The sequence below is a fragment of the Myxine glutinosa genome, chromosome 7, assembly GCF_964187855.1.
Source record: "Myxine glutinosa chromosome 7, kmMyxGlut1.1, whole genome shotgun sequence".
Taxonomy (NCBI): Eukaryota; Metazoa; Chordata; class Myxini; order Myxiniformes; family Myxinidae; genus Myxine; species Myxine glutinosa.
Window position 1 is genome coordinate 84,461,972 of NC_136267.1, and position 22,992 is coordinate 84,484,963.

Below are 22,992 nucleotides of genomic sequence, written 5' to 3' on the forward strand. Positions count from 1 at the left end.
TATGCTACATCTCTGCCAAATTTCGTCCGAATCTGTCCACAACTATTTGAGATATCTTGTTCACAAACGGACAGACAGGGGTGAAAACATAACCTCCATCCACCTTTGGGGGCGGAGGTAACAAATGAGGGATGTGGGGAAAAATATGGGTAGGGGAGGATAAGATAGATGCAGAAGGAAACTCTCAGGAAGGAAAAACTGCAAATTTGGAAGGAGGAGGGATTGGGATGGCCTGGGGTTAACGGGGGTAGAAAAGATCATGGTTTTGGATGTGGTGTGATCTGATATGGTGGTGAACAGTTGTCTTGAAGACCCGGAGGAAAGAATGATATTGAAGAGAATGTGGAAGTTGATTGATCTTGAAGGCCTTCGTTAGCATGATGTCAAGCTGAGCAAGGTGTGTGAGGTAGGGGAGCTAACCCAGAGTGGTGATCAGTGTTGAACCGACTTCCTGTGTCCCTCTCCCTGCAGTCCCTCAGGAGTGCTGCCCATTGCTCCCTCATGCTCTCCGTCATACCACCCCTGCTGTTGCGTCTAATCTCGGTGACCCCCTAGCCTATCATTTCTGCTACTCATGTGCGATCTTTGTCTCCCTGTTGCCTTTTGATCGGCGCTGTGAACCTGCTGCCCTCTGTCATTTAGCTCCGACATGAGCCTAGATTTCAGGATAAAAGGAAAATAAACATTCCGTAGCAAATACCCACAGAGCACGAGAGACTGATCGAGAAGCTTCTCATCCCAAGCTGTTTTTTTTTTTTTTGCATACAACATCGAGGCTCGAGTAAGAGCTAACATTGATCACGAAATGACAAACTGACACATAAAACATAAAACATATGATAAAGAGAGCGGGAGAACAAGATGGGGAGCAGGGACATCTGGGATGATGTATTCAATTTGGGATTGGGATGGAAAATTCCATTGATTCCATTCCATTGATTGAATTGAATTGATTCATTGATTGATTTAATTCCATGAATTCCATTGATTGAAAAATTCCATGAATTCCATTGATTGAAAAATTCCATGAATTCCATTGATTGAAAAATTCCATGATTGGGAATTTGGAATTTGGGAAATTTGGGATGTATTAAAAAATAAAAAAACCCAAAAAATTCTCTGATGTATTAAAATCTCCATAAACAAAACAGGACATGATGGCTTCGCAGTAGTTCTCATACTCTACCACCTGTTTATGCAATTTTACGACATGGAATTCTTTATGAAGAACCTACAGAATGCCAATGCAAAGCAGCAGCCACATGCAGCACACAAAATGAATGAATGAATGAACCTTATACAGGGTGAGTTAAAAGTCTATAAACATAGGAAGAATATTAACAAACAAAAAAAAAAAAATTTTTCCCTATGTTTCCGGACTTTCGAATCACCGTGTACAGCACCCAATCCCTCAGGAAAACAGCTTCCCATTCCCAAGTATAACATGCACTCGGAACACTGACAAATTGCAAGCACCTCCGAAACTTTACAATGTTCAAAATTCTTAACATATATTGCACTCTTAAAAACGTTTTTGATATTTTCTGGTGTTCTGAGCATCTCTTCCCAAATGATAATGTTTCAAACTCCTATTATGAGATTATACTGAATTAACAACTCCATTTTTGCCAAGTTACAAAGTGTGTAAAACTCGTTTTACCAAATTATATAGTGTGCAATCAATACATTTTTGTTGCTCATTAACGGCCACTATTATCCCACATTGTGGGGTCGGCCAGGAGAAGCTTGGCCTAGGTCATTCACGAACCGGTTGGCCAGGCCTGCCGTTCACCTAGTTAGGGCAGGAATTTGGAACTTGCCCATGGTGCGGGCGATACTCGCCTACTCTTTGCGACCATGGGGTCTTTAACATCCACCAACCCATGCTGGCAGACAGAACTCCCAGTTTATAGTGTGCAATCTGTACAATGAGTTCTAAATACTAGCAACGGTACCCGCCCTACGGACGGGGCTTCAATTGGGAGGCCCAAATGAAAAGGCAAAATATCAGAAATTGAAGGCTTTTTTTATTTTAAACGATTCATATAAACATCCGTTAAATCATATCACACGCAAATCATCAAAATCTAAGCAGTATTTGTAGAATTTCAATAAAAGCCACATCACTGTTCATTTCGGTAAATATTATTCCATCGTGTTTGGAAAAACTGGAAAAATGGAAAATTGGAAAAATTTGAAAACCAATATAGCCTATTTTACTCCAGGGGGTCCCAGGATTACCCACCCAAAATTTCGTTGCGATCGGTTCAGCCGTTTTTGCGGTACCTGGGAACGGACAGACAGACATTTGGTGAATTATAGTAAGACACAGAATATTCAAATTGTTCCAATGTCTTATAAAATGATACATTCTCCACAACCCAATGCAAATCATCCATCCATTCAGAAACTATATTTATCCGGAAATATGGTCCAACCGCTCGAATATCCTGCGTCGCAGTGACGACCTGTCCCTGATTGTGCCCGCTTGCCAACGAAACCGCATTGGCATCCCTATGTGCCTAATTGTGCGAGGAGGTTAATCCATCCAATGTGCTCCAAAACATTTTCTCAACTCTACAATAAAAAAACAACAACTCATTTTACACTCTGCACTGTGATTCTTTCATATCCTGGAAAATGCCTTTGGCCTTGCAACCTTCTAGCTGCAATTGAACAATTTGTTAAAACATCAAAAGACAACATATTAAATCATCTTCAACACCGTTTCAAGCTCTGAGATATTAAATGTTGATTTTGTCATTCTCTGTCGATTACCTGTCACATTTGAGACAGTCGGGATGAAAGGTGTCTCCTGAGAAGTCACAGTTGGCTCTTGGCTGGATGGTGGAGCTGCAGTAGATGGAAGACTCTGAGTACTGGCATGACCAATCACAGGAAGGTATGTGGAGGTAGATAACGCGTTATTGTCGAGGATTCTGGTGGTCATTTCTGTCTCAGGTTCGGTAGACAGGTAAACATGCTCAGTGGTCTTTGTGGCTGCAGTCGGAGCTATGGTCGTCGTTTTTTCATCCCAGAACCAAAAACCATATGCTCCAGAAAGCACACTTAAAAGAAGAGCGGAGAGGAAGTACTGCATGGTTGTCCAAGGACTATATAGGATCTGTTCTTACTGCAGATCCCAATTTACTCATGGACGCACAAGACTACAATCGGATGGTTTGAGGCGCTCTTCCGCATGCACCCATCAGGAGATGAAAATGATGCAAAAGTGAAGAGTGGAGGCGGGAAAAACGGGGAAGGAGGCGGGAAATAACCTGAATAGATGAACGTTTATGAATCTAAGGTGTCCAGTCGAGTAGCTCCAGGGAGAAGCGAAGCGAATGTTAAAAACAAGACAAGCAGAATGGGGGCAAAGCCAAGTGCGAGAGAAAGCGCGGGAGCAAGGTTTGGCCGCTGGAGTACACCGGCATTTATAGAGCAGCCCCACGCGTCCTTGTTGCGCACGCCCCCATGGCACGCCCAAACCAAGGCCAGTGCCAACGTGGGTCATAGACCGACGAGCTTGTGTGAGCTCTTACTAGTATTGTGCATATATGGAGAACTCTGTCGGAGAGAAACTTGGACACAAACAGCACGTGTAGATAGTGGGGGCTTGCTCGGAATCTGTTAAGGGGCTACATGTGATGCACGTGGCTTTTAAGTAAAGATCAAGGTGAGATTATACCTCGACCTCCATGATAGGTGTGCTGTATGTGGCTAGAAGCTTGAAATTAAGGTGAGATTACACCTCCATCTCCATGATACGTATGATGTATGTGACGAGGAGCTTGAGATCAAGGTGAGATTATACCTCGATCTCCATGATACGTGTGATGTATGTGGCGAGGAGCTTGAAATTAAGGTGAGATTATACCTTGATCTCCATGATACGTATGATGTATGTGGCGAGGAGCTTGAAATTAAGGTGAGATTATACTTTGATCTCCATGATACGTATGATGTATGTGCCGAGGAGCTTGAGATCAAGGTGAGATTATACCTCGACTTCCATGATATATGTGATGTATGTGGCTGGGACCTTGAAATTAAGGTGAGATTATACCTCGATCTCCATGATACGTATGATGTATGTGGCTGGGAGCTTGAGATCAAGGTGAGATTATACCTCGATCTCCATGATACGTATGATGTATGTGGCTGGGAGCTTGAAATTAAGGTGAGATTATACCTTGACCTCCATGATACGTGTGATGTATGTGGCTGGGAGCTTGAAATTAAGGTGAGATTTTACCTTGATCTCCATGATACATATGATGAATGTGGCTGGGAGCTTGAAATTAAGGTGAGATTATACCTCGACCTCCATGATACGTGTGATGTATGTGGCTGGGAGCTTGAAATTAAGGTGAGATTATACCTTGATCTCCATGATACGTATGATGTATGTGGTTAGGAGCTTGAAATTAAGGTGAGATTATACCTTGATCTCCATGATACGTATGATGTATGTGGCTAGGAGCTTGAAATTAAGGTGAGATTATACCTTGATCTTCATGATACGTATGATGTATGTGGCTAGGAGCTTGAAATTAAGGTGAGATTATACCTTGATCTCCATGATACGTATGATGTATGTGGCTAAGAGCTTGAAATTAAGGTGAGATTATACCTCGATCTCCATGATACGTATGATGTATGTGGCGAGGAGCTTGAGATCAAGGTGAGATTATACCTCGATCTCCATGATACGTATGATGTATGTGGCTAGGAGCTTGAGATCAAGGTGAGATTATACCTTGATCTCCATGATACATATGATGTATGTGGCTAGGAGCTTGAAATTAAGGTGAGATTATACCTTGATCTCCATGATACGTATGATGTATGTGGCTGGGAGCTTGAAATTAAGGTGAGATTATACCTCGACCTCCATGATACGTGTGATGGATGTGGCTGGAGCTTGAAATTAACGTGAGATTATACCTTGATCTCCATGATACGTATGATGTATGTGGCTGGGAGCTTGAAATTAAGGTGAGATTATACCTCGATCTCCTCGATACGTACGATGTATGTGGCTAGGAGCTTGAAAATAAGGTGAGATTATACCTCGACCTCCATGATACGTATGATATATGTGGCTCGGAGCTTGAAATTAAGGTGAGATTATACCTCGATCTCCATTATACGTATGATGTATGTGGCTCGGAGCTTGAGATCAAGGTGAGATTATACCTCGATATCCATGATACGTATGATGTATGTGGTGAGGAGCTTGAGATCAAGGTGAGATTATACCTCGATCTCTACGATACGTACGATGTATGTGGCTAGGAGCTTGAAAATAAGGTGAGATTATACCTCGACCTCCATGATACGTATGATATATGTGGCTAGGAGCTTGAAATTAAGGTGAGATTATACCTCATCTCCATGATACGTATGATGTATGTGGCTAAGAGCTTGAGATCAAGGTGAGATAATACCTCGACCTCCATGATAGGTGTGCTGTATGTGGCGAACAGCTTGAAATTAAGGTGAGATTATACCTCGACCTCCATGATAGGTGTGCTGTATGTGGCGAGGAGCTTGAAATTAAGGTGAGATTATACCTCGATCTCCATGATACGTGTGATGTATGTAGCTCGGAGCTTGAGATCAAGGTGAGATTATACCTCGATCTCCATTATACATGTGATGTATGTGGCGAGGAGCTTAAGATCAAGGCGAGATTATACCTCGATCTCCATGATACGTATGATGTATGTGGCTCGGAGCTTGAAATCAAGGTGAGATTATACCTCGATCTCCATGATACATGTGATGTATGTGGCTAGGAGCTTGAAATTAAGGTGAGATTATACCTCGATCTCCATGATACGTATGATGTATGTGGCTAGGAGCTTGAGATCAAGGTGAGATTATACCTCGATCTCCATGATACGTATGATGTATGCGGCTGGGAGCTTGAAATTAAGGTGAGATTATACCTCGACCTCCATGATACGTGTGATGCATGTGGCTGGGAGCTTGAAATTAAGGTGAGATTATACCTTGATCTCCATGATACGTATGATGTATGTGGCTGGGAGCTTGAAATTAAGGTGAGATTATACCTCGATCTCCATGATACGTATGATGTATGTGGCTCGGAGCTTGAGATCAAGGTGAGATTATACCTCGATCTCCATGATACGTATGATGTATGTGGCTAGGAGCTTGAAATTAAGTTGAGATTATACCTCGATCTCCCTGATAGGTGTGCTGTATGTGGCTAGGAGCTTGAAATTAAGGTGAGATAATACCTCGATCTCCATGATACGTATGATGTATGTGGCTGGGAGCTTGAAATTAAGGTGAGATTATACCTCGACCTCCATGATACGTGTGATGTTTGTGGCTGGGAGCTTGAAATTAAGGTGAGATTATACCTTGATCTCCATGATACGTATGATGTATGTGGCTGGGAGCTTGAAATTAAGGTGAGATTATACCTCGATCTCTACGATACGTACGATGTATATGGCTAGGAGCTTGAAAATAAGGTGAGATTATACCTCGACCTCCATGATACGTATGATATATGTGGCTAGGAGCTTGAAATTAAGGTGAGATTTTACCTCGATATCCATGATACGTATGATGTATGTGGCTCAGAGCTTGAGATCAAGGTGAGATTATACCTCGATCTCTACGATACGTACGATATATGTGGCTAGGAGCTTGAAATTAAGGTGAGATTATACCTAATCTCCATGATACGTATGATGTATGTGGCTAAGAGCTTGAGATCAAGGTGAGATAATACCTCGACCTCCATGATAGGTGTGCTGTATGTGGCGAACAGCTTGAAATTAAGGTGAGATTATACCTCGACCTCCATGATAGGTGTGCTGTATGTGGCTAGGAGCTTGAGATCAAGGTGAGATTATACCCTGACCTCCATGATATGTATGATGTATGTGGCGAGGAGCTTGAAATTAAGGTGAGATTATACCTCCATCTTCATGATACGTGTGATGTATGTGGCTAGGAGCTTGAGATCAAGGTGAGATTATACCTCGATCTCCATGATACGTATGATGTATGTGGCTCGGAGCTTGAAATTAAGGTGAGATTATACCTCGATCTCCATGATACGTATGATGTACGTGGCTGGGAGCTTGAAATTAAGGTGAGATTATACCTCGACCTCCATGATACGTGTGATGCATGTGGCTGGGAGCTTGAAATTAAGGTGAGATTATACCTCGATATCCATGATACGTATGATGTATGTGGCTCAGAGCTTGAGATCAAGGTGAGATTATACCTCGATCTCTACGATACGTACGATGTATGTGGCTAGGAGCCTGAAAATAAGGTGAGATTATACCTCGACCTCCATGATACGTATGATATATGTGGCTAGGAGCTTGAAATTAAGGTGAGATTATACCTCATCTCCATGATACGTATGATGTATGTGGCTAAGAGCTTGAGATCAAGGTGAGATAATACCTCGACCTCCATGATAGGTGTGCTGTATGTGGCGAACAGCTTGAAATTAAGGTGAGATTATACCTCGACCTCCATGATAGGTGTGCTGTATGTGGCGAGGAGCTTGAGATCAAGGTGAGATTATACCCTGACCTCCATGATATGTATGATGTATGTGGCGAGGAGCTTGAAATTAAGGTGAGATTATACCTCGATCTCCATGATACGTATGATGTACGTGGCTGGGAGCTTGAAATTAAGGTGAGATTATACCTCGACCTCCATGATACGTGTGATGCATGTGGCTGGGAGCTTGAAATTAAGGTGAGATTATACCTCGACCTCCATGATACGTGTGATGCATGTGGCTGGGAACTTGAAATTAAGGTGAGATTATACCTCGATCTCCATGACACGTATGATGTATGTGGCTAGGAGCTTGAGATCAAGGTGAGATTATACCTCGATCTCCATGATACGTATGATGTATGTGGCTGGGAGCTTGAAATTAAGGTGAGATTATACCTCGACCTCCATGATACGTGTGATGGATGTGGCTGGAGCTTGAAATTAAGGTGAGATTATACCTTGATCTCCATGATACGTATGATGTATGTGGCTGGGAGCTTGAAATTAAGGTGAGATTATACCTCGATCTCCTCGATACGTATGATATATGTGGCTAGGAGCTTGAAAATAAGGTGAGATTATACCTCGACCTCCATGATACGTATGATATATGTGGCTCGGAGCTTGAAATTAAGGTGAGATTATACCTCGATCTCCATTATACGTATGATGTATGTGGCTAGGAGCTTGAGATCAAGGTGAGATTATACCTCGATATCCATGATACGTATGATGTATGTGGTTAGGAGCTTGAGATCAAGGTGAGATTATACCTCGATCTCTACGATACGTACGATGTATGTGGCTAGGAGCTTGAAAATAAGGTGAGATTATACCTCGACCTCCATGATACGTATGATATATGTGGCTAGGAGCTTGAAATTAAGGTGAGATTATACCTCATCTCCATGATACGTATGATGTATGTGGCTAAGAGCTTGAGATCAAGGTGAGATAATACCTCGACCTCCATGATAGGTGTGCTGTATGTGGCGAACAGCTTGAAATTAAGGTGAGATTATACCTCGACCTCCATGATAGGTGTGTTGTATGTGGCGAGGAGCTTGAAATTAAGGTGAGATTATACCTCGATCTCCATGATACGTGTGATGTATGTAGCTCGGAGCTTGAGATCAAGGTGAGATTATACCTCGATCTCCATTATACATGTGATGTATGTGGCGAGGAGCTTAAGATCAAGGCGAGATTATACCTCGATCTCCATGATACGTATGATGTATGTGGCTCGGAGCTTGAAATCAAGGTGAGATTATACCTCGATCTCCATGATACATGTGATGTATGTGGCTAGGAGCTTGAAATTAAGGTGAGATTATACCTCGATCTCCATGATACGTATGATGTATGTGGCTAGGAGCTTGAGATCAAGGTGAGATTATACCTCGATCTCCATGATACGTATGATGTATGCGGCTGGGAGCTTGAAATTAAGGTGAGATTATACCTCGACCGCCATGATACGTGTGATGCATGTGCCTGGGAGCTTGAAATTAAGGTGAGATTATACCTTGATCTCCATGATACGTATGATGTATGTGGCTGGGAGCTTGAAATTAAGGTGAGATTATACCTCGATCTCCATGATACGTATGATGTATGTGGCTCGGAGCTTGAGATCAAGGTGAGATTATACCTCGATCTCCATGATACGTATGATGTATGTGGCTAGGAGCTTGAAATTAAGTTGAGATTATACCTCGATCTCCCTGATAGGTGTGCTGTATGTGGCTAGGAGCTTGAAATTAAGGTGAGATAATACCTCGATCTCCATGATACGTATGATGTATGTGGCTGGGAGCTTGAAATTAAGGTGAGATTATACCTCGACCTCCATGATACGTGTGACGTTTGTGGCTGGGAGCTTGAAATTAAGGTGAGATTATACCTTGATCTCCATGATACGTATGATGTATGTGGCTGGGAGCTTGAAATTAAGGTGAGATTATACCTCGATCTCTACGATACGTACGATGTATATGGCTAGGAGCTTGAAAATAAGGTGAGATTATACCTCGACCTCCATGATACGTATGATATATGTGGCTAGGAGCTTGAAATTAAGGTGAGATTTTACCTCGATCTCCATGATACGTATGATGTATGTGGCTAGGAGCTTGAGATCAATGTGAGATTATACCTCGATATCCATGATACGTATGATGTATGTGGCTCAGAGCTTGAGATCAAGGTGAGATTATACCTCGATCTCTACGATACGTACGATGTATGTGGATAGGAGCCTGAAAATAAGGTGAGATTATACCTCGACCTCCATGATACGTATGATGTTTGTGGCTAGGAGCTTGAGATCAAGGTGAGATAATACCTCGACCTCCATGATAGGTGTGCTGTATGTGGCGAACAGCTTGAAATTAAGGTGAGATTATACCTCGACCTCCATGATAGGTGTGCTGTATGTGGCTAGGAGCTTGAGATCAAGGTGAGATTATACCCTGACCTCCATGATATGTATGATGTATGTGGCGAGGAGCTTGAAATTAAGGTGAGATTATACCTCGATCTTCATGATACGTGTGATGTATGTGGCTAGGAGCTTGAGATCAAGGTGAGATTATACCTCGATCTCCATGATACGTATGATGTATGTGGCTCGGAGCTTGAAATTAAGGTGAGATTATACCTCGATCTCCATGATACGTATGATGTACGTGGCTGGGAGCTTGAAATTAAGGTGAGATTATACCTCGACCTCCATGATACGTGTGATGCATGTGGCTGGGAGCTTGAAATTAAGGTGAGATTATACCTCGACCTCCATGATACGTGTGATGCATGTGGCTGGGAGCTTGAAATTAAGGTGAGATTATACCTCGATCTCCATGACACGTATGATGTATGTGGCTAGGAGCTTGAGATCAAGGTGAGATTATACCTCGATCTCCATGATACGTATGATGTATGTGGCTGGGAGCTTGAAATTAAGGTGAGATTATACCTCGACCTCCATGATACGTGTGATGGATGTGGCTGGAGCTTGAAATTAAGGTGAGATTATACCTTGATCTCCATGATACGTATGATGTATGTGGCTGGGAGCTTGAAATTAAGGTGAGATTATACCTCGATCTCCTCGATACGTACGATGTATGTGGCTAGGAGCTTGAAAATAAGGTGAGATTATACCTCGACCTCCATGATACGTATGATATATGTGGCTCGGAGCTTGAAATTAAGGTGAGATTATACCTCGATCTCCATTATACGTATGATGTATGTGGCTAGGAGCTTGAGATCAAGGTGAGATTATACCTCGATATCCATGATACGTATGATGTATGTGGTTAGGAGCTTGAGATCAAGGTGAGATTATACCTCGATCTCTACGATACGTACGATGTATGTGGCTAGGAGCTTGAAAATAAGGTGAGATTATACCTCGACCTCCATGATACGTATGATATATGTGGCTAGGAGCTTGAAATTAAGGTGAGATTATACCTCATCTCCATGATACGTATGATGTATGTGGCTAAGAGCTTGAGATCAAGGTGAGATAATACCTCGACCTCCATGATAGTTGTGCTGTATGTGGCGAACAGCTTGAAATTAAGGTGAGATTATACCTCGACCTCCATGATAGGTGTGCTGTATGTGGCGAGGAGCTTGAAATTAAGGTGAGATTATACCTCGATCTCCATGATACATGTGATGTATGTGGCTAGGAGCTTGATATCAAGGTGAGATTATACCTCTATCTCCATGATACATGTGATGTATGTGGCTAGGAGCTTGAGATCAAGGTGAGATTATACCTCGATCTCCATGATACATGTGATGTATGTGGCTGGGAGCTTGAAATGAAGGTGAGATAATACCTCGACCTCCATGATAGGTGTGCTGTATGTGGCGAGGAGCTTGAAATTAAGGTGAGATTATTCCTCGACCTCTATGATACGTGTGATGTATGTGGCTAGGAGTTTGAAATTAAGGTGAGATTCTACCTCGATCTCTACGATACGTGTGTTGGATGTGACTCATAGGTTGATATCAAGGTGAGATCGTACCCTTATCTGTATAATACGTGCATAGATGCAGCTTTGTAGTTGGAGAGCATGGTACGAGTGCGATGGTGAAATCACCCTCGCTACAAAATACCATTGTGCAACTACACAACATGCATGTGTCATATTAGCCAAAAGGACAAGGCCACTCGACACAGCAATTGTATGATAAATGACTGGAAATGTCAGAGGGATCCCCATTGCTAGCTTATAGCTTGACTGGCCATTAATGTTGAATGAACTATCATTTTAATTGCAGATAAAAAGAGTCATTTGAACATTTATTTTAAAATCCAGAAAGGTGTTTTATGCAATACACTCACACACTCACAACATAAATCTAGAACCTGACAATACACAATGCTGTAAGTGCACCTCTTTCTTCTTCGTGAACTACTTTCCAATTTTGCTCTTAAAAAAGTGCAAGATTTGAATTTTTGACATAGTCAATGATATAATCACTCGTATTAACGAAAACAGTTTATATTTTGTATCCCACTGATAGGCCAGATCTTGATCTGCACCTGAACCAAAATGGAATCAGCTTGTTCTTGTCGCCGAACCGACTCATGCACCAAGTTTTGTCATAATCCCTCCTCAACTGCATATCGTTTTTGGCCCTATCTCCTAATGGTGAAGAATCACTTCAAAAATTAAGTTTCTAGTAGCCGGTTCGGATATTCAACAAATTCGAATCGATTCGTTCTTGTCACACACCCAGCATGTCCACCAAGTTTCGGCCGAATCCGTCCATAACTTTTTTAGATATCCCGCTCAAAGACAGATAAACAGACAAACATGAATGCACAACCTCCGTCCATTTATAGGTGGTGGAGGTAAATAATGGTGTAACCATTGGATTACACTCCATAATGTTGTAAGCATAGGATAACCCTCCATAAAGTTGCAAGCATTGGATAACACTCAATAATGTTGTAAGCATTGGATTACACTCCATAATGTTCTAAGCATTGAATAACACATGCTTCATAATGTAGGCATTGGATTACACTCCATCAGGTTGTAAGCATTGGATTACACTCCATCAGGTTGTAAGCATTGGATTACACTCCATCAGGTTGTAAGCATTGGATTACACTCCATCATGTTCTAAGCATTGGATTACACCCTATCAGGTCGTAAGCATTGGATTATACTCCATAATGTTGTAAGCATTGAATAACACTCAATAATGTTGTAAGATTTGGTTTACACTCCATAATGTTGCAAGCATTGTATAACACGACATAATGGTGTAAGCAGATCTTGGAACCCTAAGGTTACACAATGCTGAAAAAAATTAGGTTGTTGTAACAATGAGGTTGTTGTAACAATGAGGTTGTGTAACAATGAGGTTGTTGAAACAATGAAGTTTTTGTAACAATGAGGTTGTCGTAACAATGAGGTTGTTGCATTTTCATTTTGTAAGTGAAAAGGTTTCGGAATGGTCGAATCACATCTCATGTTCTACCCTATTTCTACACGAACCATCGCATCTCATGTTCTACCCTATTTCTACACGAACCATCGCATCTCCTGTTATACCCTATTTCTACATGAACCATCGCATCTCATGTTCTACCCTATTTCTACATGAACCATCGCATCTCATGTTCTACCCTATTTCTACACGAACCATCGCATCTCCTGTTATACCCTATTTCTACATGAACCATCGCATCTCATGTTCTACCCTATTTCTACACGAACTATCGCATCTCATGTTCTACCCTATTTCTACACGAACTATCGCATCTCATGTTCTACCCTATTTCTACACGAACTATCGCATCTCATGTTCTACCCTATTTCTACACGAACTATCGCATCTCATGTTCTACCCTATTTCTACACGAACTATCGCATCTCATGTTCTACCCTATTTCTACACGAACCATCGCATCTCCTGTTATACCCTATTTCTACATGAACCATCGCATCTCATGTTCTACCCTATTTCTACATGAACCATCGCATCTCATGTTCTACCCTATTTCTACACGAACCATCGCATCTCCTGTTATACCCTATTTCTACATGAACCATCGCATCTCATGTTCTACCCTATTTCTACACGAACCATCGCATCTCCTGTTATACCCTATTTCTACATGAACCATCGCATCTCATGTTCTACCCTATTTCTACACGAACCATCGCATCTCATGTTCTACCCTATTTCTACACGAACCATCGCATCTCCTGTTATACCCTATTTCTACATGAACCATCACATCTCATGTTCTACCCTATTTCTACATGAACCATCACATCTCATGTTCTACCCTATTTCTACACGAACCATCGCATCTCATGTTCTACCCTATTTCTACATGAACCATCGCATCTCATGTTATACCCTATTTCTACATGAACCATCACATCTCATGTTCTACCCTATTTCTACATGAACCATCACATCTCATGTTCTACCCTATTTCTACACGAACCATCGCATCTCATGTTCTACCCTATTTCTACACGAACCATCGCATCTCATGTTCTACCCTATTTCTACACGAACTATCGCATCTCATGTTCTACCCTATTTCTACACGAACCATCGCATCTCATGTTCTACCCTATTTCTACACGAACCATCGCATCTCATGTTCTACCCTATTTCTACACGAACCATCGCATCTCATGTTCTACCCTATTTCTACACGAACCACCACATCTCATGTTCTACCCTATTTCTACACGAACCATCACATCTCATGTTCTACCCTATTTCTACATGAACCATCACATCTCATGTTCTACCCTATTTCTACACGAACCATCGCATCTCATGTTCTACCCTATTTCTACACGAACCATCGCATCTCATGTTCTACCCTAGTTCTACACGAACCATCGCATCTCATGTTCTACCCTATTTCTACATGAACCATCGCATCTCATGTTCTACCCTATTTCTACACGAAACATCACATCTCATGTTCTACCCTATTTCTACATGAACCATCACATCTCATGTTCTACCGTATTTCTACACGAACCATCACATCTCATGTTCTACCCTATTTCTACACGAACCATCCCATCTCATGTTCTACCCTATTTCTACACGAACCATCGCATCTCATATTCTACCCTATTTCTACACGAACCATCGCATCTCATGTTATACCCTATTTCTACATGAACCATCACATCTCATGTTCTACCCTATTTCTACATGAACCATCACATCTCATGTTCTACCCTATTTCTACACGAACCATCGCATCTCATATTCTACCCTATTTCTACACGAACCATCGCATCTCATGTTCTACCCTATTTCTACACGAACCATCGCATCTCATGTTCTACCCTATTTCTACACGAACCATCGCATCTCATGTTCTACCCTATTTCTACACGAACCATCGCATCTCATGTTCTACCCTATTTCTACACGAACCATCGCATCTCATGTTCGACCCTATTTCTACACGAACCATCGCATCTCATGTTCTACCCTATTTCTACACGAACCATCACATCTCATGTTCTACCCTATTTCTACAGGAACCATCTCATCTCATGTTCTACCCTATTTCTACACGAACCATCACATCTCATGTTCTACCCTATCTCTACACGAACCATCACATCTCATTTTCTACCCTGTTTCTACATGAACCATCACATCTCATGTTCTACCATATTTCTACACGAACCATCGCATCTCATGTTCTACCCTATTTCTACATGAAGCATCACATCTCATGTTCTACCCTATTTCTACACGAACCATCACATCTCATGTTCTACCATATTTCTACATGAACCATCACATCTCATGTTCTATCCTATTTCTACATGAACCATCACATCTCATGTTCTACCCTATTTCTACACGAACCATCACATTTCATGTTCTATCCTATTTCTACACGAACCATCACATCTCATGTTCTACCCTATTTCTACACGAACCATCGCATCTCATGTTCTACCCTATTTCTACATGAACCATCACATCTCATGTTCTACCCTATTTCTACACAAACCATCACATCTCATGTTCTACCCTATTTCTACATGATCCATCACATCTCATATTCTACCCTATTTCGACACAAACCATCACATCTCATGTTCTACCCCATTTCTACATGAACCATCACATTTCATGTTATACCCTATTTGTACATGAACCATCGCATCTCATGTTCTACCCTATTTCTGCATGAACCATCACATCTCATGTTCTACGCTATTTCTACATGAACCATCACATTTCATGTTATACCCTATTTCTACATGAACCATCGCATCTCATGTTCTACCATATTTCTACATGAACCATCGCATCTCATGTTCTACCCTATTTCGACACGAACCATCACATCTCATGTTCTACCCTATTTCTACATGAACCATCGCATCTCATGTTATGCCCTATTTCTACATGAACCATCACATTTCATGTTATACCCTATCTCTACATGAACTATCGCATCTCATGTTCTACCCCATTTCTACACGAACCATCACATTGCATGTTATACCCTATTTCTACATGAACCATCGCATCTCATGTTCTACCCTATTTCTACACGAACCATCACATCTCATGTTCTACCCTATTTCTACACGAACCATCACATTTCATGTTCTACCCTATTTCTACATGAACCATCGCATCTCATGTTCTACCCTATTTCTACACAAACCAACACATCTCATGTTCTACCCTATTTCTACATGAACCAACACATCTCATGTTCTACCCGATTTCTACACGAACCATCACATTTTATGTTCTATCCTATTTCTACATGAACCAACACATCTCATGTTATACCCTATTTCTACATGAACCATCACATCTCATGTTCTACCCTATTTCTACATGAACCATCACATCTCATGTTCTACCCTATTTCTACACGAACCATCACATCTCATGTTCTACCCTATTTCTACACGAACCATCACATCTCATGTTCTACCCTATTTCTACACGAACCATCACATCTCATATTCTACCCTATTTCGACACAAACCATCACATCTCATGTTCTACCCTATTTCTACACGAACCATCGCATCTCATGTTCTACCCTATTTCTACACGAACCATCACATCTCATGTTCTACCCTATTTCGACACAAACCATCACATCTCATGTTCTACCCTATTTCTACACGAACCATCACATCTCATGTTCTACCCTATTTCGACATGAACCATCACATCTCATGTTCTACCCTATTTCGACACAAACCATCACATCTCATGTTCTACCCGATTTCGACACGAACCATCACATCTCATGTTCTACCCTATTTCGACACAAACCATCACATCTCATGTTCTACCCTATTTCGACACGAACCATCACATCTCATGTTCTACCCTATTTCTACACGAACCATCACATCTCATGTTCTACCCTATTTCGACATGAACCATCACATCTCATGTTCTACCCTATTTCGACACAAACCATCACATCTCATGTTCTACCCGATTTCGACACGAACCATCACATCTCATGTTCTACCCTATTTCGACACAAACCATCACATCTCATGTTCTACCCTATTTCGACATGAACCATCACATCTCATGTTCTGCCCTATTTCTGTTTGAACTTTTGACATTTTCTTACTGACATCTCCTGTCTTTGAAATCCTCTTCTGATAAAGTGATTATTGACCTGTATCGCCAATCCTGGTACTCATCCTAAGTAAGTGCATCAAAAGTTAAGACACATGTGCAGTGGTATCACACATCGATTACCCCTCATTGAAGGCTATTAGTGAGTCAGCTGGGTTTCTCATTACAATCCTATGAGGACAGAGCAATTCTCCTGAGACCTGCTCAAGTTCCTGAAGTTTAGAATACAAACCATTGATACTAATGGCCTTATCTGAATTTAAACTTCACCCTCTGAGATGCCCGGTCATTGACCTCCACACTACGTCACCTTTTCCTCTCATTCCACCCCCAATCTCCACATTTTCAATACTGTTTACCATACCTATCTGTATTGACAAACACAGTTTGCTGACGCTAACCCTCCCTCACTCGCGCTACACGCCCAACACCCCTTCATTCCTACACTCCCCTCCATGTTTTGGCAATATATGTTTTCTGGATACCTATAAACATGTCTTTCTTATTTTTCTGTCCGACACCCCCCTGCCCTGCTTTCCCAGCCCCATCTCTCCCCCCTCTCTCTTTCTCTTCCTCTGTAACGTCCACCACCGCACACTTCTTTATCACCCTCTCTTCTCCTCTCCCTCTCCCATACCTCTCTCTCCTCCTACCCACTCCAACAACCACCTCTCTTTTCGCATTCTCTAGGTCTGGGACATGTGCAGCCATTCTGGGCACGTCCAGACACAGCCAAGGTTAGTCCCCGTGCTGGGCATGTGAGCAATGGTCTTCACTGGAATATCATCAACTTCTGTGTAAAACACTTATACATTCCACAAATATCTTTGGAACAATTTGAGGTCCATGAGGAAAGAGTTCGTTTTGTGTCCTCATACATCATAGGGTTTTCATATCTCTGGGATGGAGGCATGGGGTAGGGGGGTTAACAGAGATGGTACAAATACAGAGACAGCTCTTTGTATGCTCTGTCCGAGTATAATTCGCTCTGTCCAAGCACCCGTGTCCACCAGAGCTCTTAGCTCAATATACGAAGATTGCAGGTTTCATTTCCATGTACTGTAAATTTTAACACTGATCTGAAGCTCATGGTAGAGCTTATACATAAATCACATGCAAGACAAAGACAAGAGCAATAACAAGGACATTAGTACACAATGAACAAGGACATATCTAGTTTACATGGAATTTGAACCTGCATTTCCAGCATCATGAGCCAGGGGTTCCGTGCGATGGGAATGGTCAATAGGCGGACCCTATTGTCCATTGACTACTACTGTCCTTGCAATTCCGTAAAAGTACAATGTTTTTGTCCAGCATGTGATAAAATATGAGATCAATGTTTAATGAAGAAAACGTACAATGTTCACTTGTCTGTCTCTTACATTCATGTTGAAATGCCTTGATATTTCCTAACGTCTTTACCATTAATGTAACAATGTTTTTTTTGGTACACAGAGTTGAAGCTCATAGAGGAGCTAGAACACAGAAAGGACCAGGACATAGCAGAACGACAAGAACTGTGGAAAGAGGGCAGGGAACACACGAGCAGCTGGAGAGAGGGGCAAAATAGAGGGAGAGTTGGAGGAAGAAAGGGCATGGGATGAGAGAAAGGAGAGGAGGGCATATGGGGTGAACAAGCTGGATACAAGCACAAACTATCAATCATAGAAGGAGAAGATAAAACTGGGGAAAAAACTAAAATGGAACAAACAAACAACAAAAAAGAGAGATATCCCATAACGCTTTTACCATTCATGTTACTAGAACGGCACTCGGTAGAGCGCTTACCTCCGCCAGGCTGAACAGTTTACGTTTTGTATCCCGCTGATGGGCCAGATCTGGATTCGTACCAGAACCAAAATGTAATCTCTTGTTCCTGTCACACACCCAACCTGACCAAAGAGTTTCATCGGAATTTAACTTTGGCCCTATCTCTCAATGGTGAAGAATCACTTTTAAAATTATAGTATCCGGATCTGGATCTTCACCAAAATCGAATCAATTCTTGTCACACACCCAAACTGTTCGCACCAAATTGTTCGAATCTGCCCATAACCTTTTGAGATATCAGATCTCATGTTCATCTCTATCTGCTCACAGACAGACAGATACACAAAGAGACAGACAGACAGATAGGGGTGAAAACACAACCTCCACCTACCCTCGGTGGCGGAGGTAAAAATGCATTGACATATCCTAACCCTGGTCTTTACCATCTACACTACATGACAAAAAGTATGCGGACACCCCTTCTAATTAGTCGATTCGGCTGTTTCAGCCACACCCATTGCTGACAGGTATATATAATCAAGCACATCGCCATGCAATCTCCACAGACAAACATTGGCAGTAGAATGGGCCATACTGAAGAGCTCAGTGACTTTCAATGTGGCACCACCATTGGATGCCACCTAACCACAAGTCAGTTCATCACATTTCTGCCCTGCTTGAGCTGCTCTGGTCAACTGTAAGTGTTGTTATTGTGAAGTGGAAACGTCTAGGAGCAACAACAGCTCAGCCACGAAGTGGTAGGATTAGGAGATTTGAATGGGAGGGATGAGGGGGGAGATTAGGAGGGGAAGGGTTTGGGGGGAAATTAGAGGGGAGGGGTGAGGGGGTAGTTTGGAAAGTGTTGGACGATTAATGAAAAACAAACATTTATTACAAACTGGGTTTCTTGTGATTTTCAAGTCAGAGATCCGTTTGAAAACGTTAAAGGAGGGGTGGAATTTAGGTGAGTTTAGAGAATGTAGAAAGGAAGAACAATAAGAGATTTTTTTTTTTTTTGAAATGGAATGATTTGATGAGGCAATTGAAGGAAACCTTTTAAGTACGAAGAAGAAGAGCGTGCTGTAATATACCACTGAATACAACACCGCAGGGAAAAGTTTAAACATTTTTAAAGAAAACTGTGAAAAACTACATCTGCGAAAATTCCTTGAAGTGAGGGCATGGATCTGAGAAAGAAGGAGAAAGGGTTTAATGAGTATAGTGGAAACTAGAATTTGAAAGGTATCGGTTGGAGAGGTCGAAGAAAAAGGAGATAAAGGGGGTGGGGTGAGATAACTTATGGTTGTGGGTGGAGGAGGGCACCGCGAGGAGAGAAGGGAAAAAAAATTCTTTTTTGGGGGGATTTAAGACTTTATTTACCTAAATATCTTTATTAAGATATTTACCATTCATGCAAAATGTATTGATATCCCCCAACATATTCACCAGTCATGTGATATCTGCTATATAATGTCTTTACCAGTCATTCATGTAACACACATACAGGTTTATAAAGCTTTTAATACAGATGTTCAGTTGAAAGAAAGGAGAGACTATAATCAGCTTAGTGTTGTGTCATATAGAGCTGTTGGAATAACTCTTCATTTAAAATGATGATCTTAGCCTGAAAATGCTCAAAACGTGAGAGAGCATTGTAATTAAAGATTTTTGATTTTGATGTACTGTACTCTTTACAGAGCGTTGGTGCTGCTGAAGCAGTTTCTTGGCAAAGGTTACACTGCGTAGTTTGCCATTGCTTTCCCAGCATTGTTCTTTCCCATCTTTCCCATATCTTTCCCATACACAATATTTCCCATATTGTGAAATTCCAAAATCATCATATTTCTTAACAGCAAATATATATTTTTAAAATAATTCAGGACTGTTAGAAGTAGCGGTGTGTTGCCTTATACACCGCCCAGGTTCAATTTTTGGTCCGATTGCAAAAAATTTAATTTTCCCGTTGGTTTGGATGAATTTGATGACATTTTGGATGAAAACGAAGATATTCAAGTTCTGTATTTTTAATTAATTTTCTGAAATTGATAGAATTTGTTTTTTACTTGGAAGTTGTGGGTTAGGATGTGCAAATAAAGGTGGAGAACGTCTAATTTAATGCATTTTCATTCCATGCTACAAGGCAACAAAAAGTGAAAATTTTGAAAATGGGTGTAGTCTTTCTATAGGCACTCTATCTAGATAGCAGTTGATGCTAGGTGATGGCAGGTGAATAAAGTGTAACATCTAGAATGGAATGCAAAAATGTTGGGTCATGGAAAAAAAGCCCTGAAAAGGCACAGGTAATGGTCAAATCACACACAAATATGGTCTTTGGTGATTCATTTTTGGTGATACCATTATGGTCCAAATATGGTCTTCTACTGAACACTTGATGAAATGCAACCGTTAGGGGGACAATTACTTCTATTCCACAGCAGATATTTTAGCATGATTATCAGCAACCTCATCAGTCATGGGTGCATAAAGGCTGCGCCCCCAAGAGATACCTGCTCATTGCTCCTAAAGGTAAGTAAAAAGTGTAATTTCAAAAAGCTCATTGCTTGGTGTTTGTTATTCAAAGAAGTCACTGCCAAAATCTAGGCTCTCTGCTCACCTTCACTCTTTCATTACCCTTTTCTCCCGCCTCTGGAACAAACTCCCCCACTCCCTTCAATCCCACTCCTCCCTCCAGGTCTTTAAAACAGCTGTTCACCACCATCTCTTATCTTCCCCCATCAAGACTCTCTGCTCACCTCCACTCCTTCATTCCTCTTTTCTCCTGCCTCTGGAACAAACTCCCCCACTCTCTTCAATCGCACTCCACCCTCCAGGTCTTTAAAACAGCTGTTCACCACCATCTCTTATCTTCCCCCATCAAGACTCTCTGCTCACCTCCACTCCTTCATTCCTCTTTTCTCCTGCCTCTGGAACAAACTCCCCCACTCTCTTCAATCGCACTCCACCCTCCAGGTCTTTAAAACAGCTGTTCACCACCATCTCCTATCTTCCCCCATCCAAAACCTTGATCTTTTCTATCCCCACTAATTCACCCCAGATACACTTTTTTGAAATACCAACTTCTGTCCTGGAAGTCCTTGGTGTCCTTGTATTTTATATTTCTCCCACCACCCCCTCCCCCCCTTCCCACGCATCCTCCCCCCAAGCCCTCTCCCTCCCACACATCTCCCTGCTCTCAAATGTTGTGTTTGTGTGCTTCCCCTTCTCTCCCCATCTTGTCTTCCGCTCCCTCTTTTTATATATTTTGTTTGTCTGGTTGATTTGTTTGTGAAGTAAATGTTAGCTCTTTCACGAGCCTCGATTCAGTATACAAAAAAAAAATCCAAAACCTTGATCTTTTCTACCCCCCGCTAATTCACCCCAGATACACTTTAAAATTCCAACTTCTTTCCTGGCAGTCCTTGCAGTGTCCATATGTTTTATACCTCTCCCACCTCCCCGCAAGCTCTCTCCCTCCCACAGTTCTCTCGATGTCCCTGCTGTCAAATGTTGTGTTTGAGCCCTTCCCCCTCTCTCCCCATCTTGTCTACCGCTCCCCTTATTTTGTGTTTTATGTGTCGGTTTGACTTTTTGTGTGATTAATGTTAGCTCTTTCACGAGCCTCGATCTTGTACACAAAAAAAACAAAAATTAAATAAAAAAGAAGTCCTGGTCACATTATTTCCAACCATTGTGTGTCAAGAAGTTTTGTGTGACAAATCAAGAACAAATTCATCCCAAGATCCTAAGTACACACTTCTGTTTTGTGAGTGGAAGTGAGCTACGAAGCGTAAATTTCACTAAGACCGAATCATTTTCAAACACCCTTCCACTATTTCAATGAAAGTATTTTCTCCCTCCATCTTGGCTCGTTCCTCCCTGCATCAGCAGCTGCTGCTCGTGATAAATAGACCCCGTTTAGCTACTGCAAGGACCCACCCACACAGCTGTCAAACCACACAAGTTGATAAAACTTATTCCTTCATT

At 41.6% G+C, this 22,992-nt stretch overlaps 1 protein-coding gene across 5 annotated transcripts in view; it reads right to left on the reverse strand.

Annotated features, from left to right (window-relative positions):
- The window catches only part of LOC137414408 (uncharacterized), a 383,519-nt gene that overhangs the window by 205,676 nt on the left and 154,851 nt on the right, over positions 1-22,992 (reverse strand). For 4 of the 5 annotated variants that reach the window (XM_068099932.2, XM_068099930.2, XM_068099931.2 and 1 more), the window contains exon 1: positions 2,779-3,239. The exons of the other annotated variant lie outside the window; for it this stretch is intronic. In XM_068099932.2, the coding sequence (XP_067956033.2) occupies positions 2,779-3,100 (322 nt within the window). In that variant the 5' untranslated portion in view covers positions 3,101-3,239. Of the gene's footprint in view, positions 1-2,778; positions 3,240-22,992 lie in introns of those variants that run through there. 5 annotated transcript variants of the gene reach the window in all.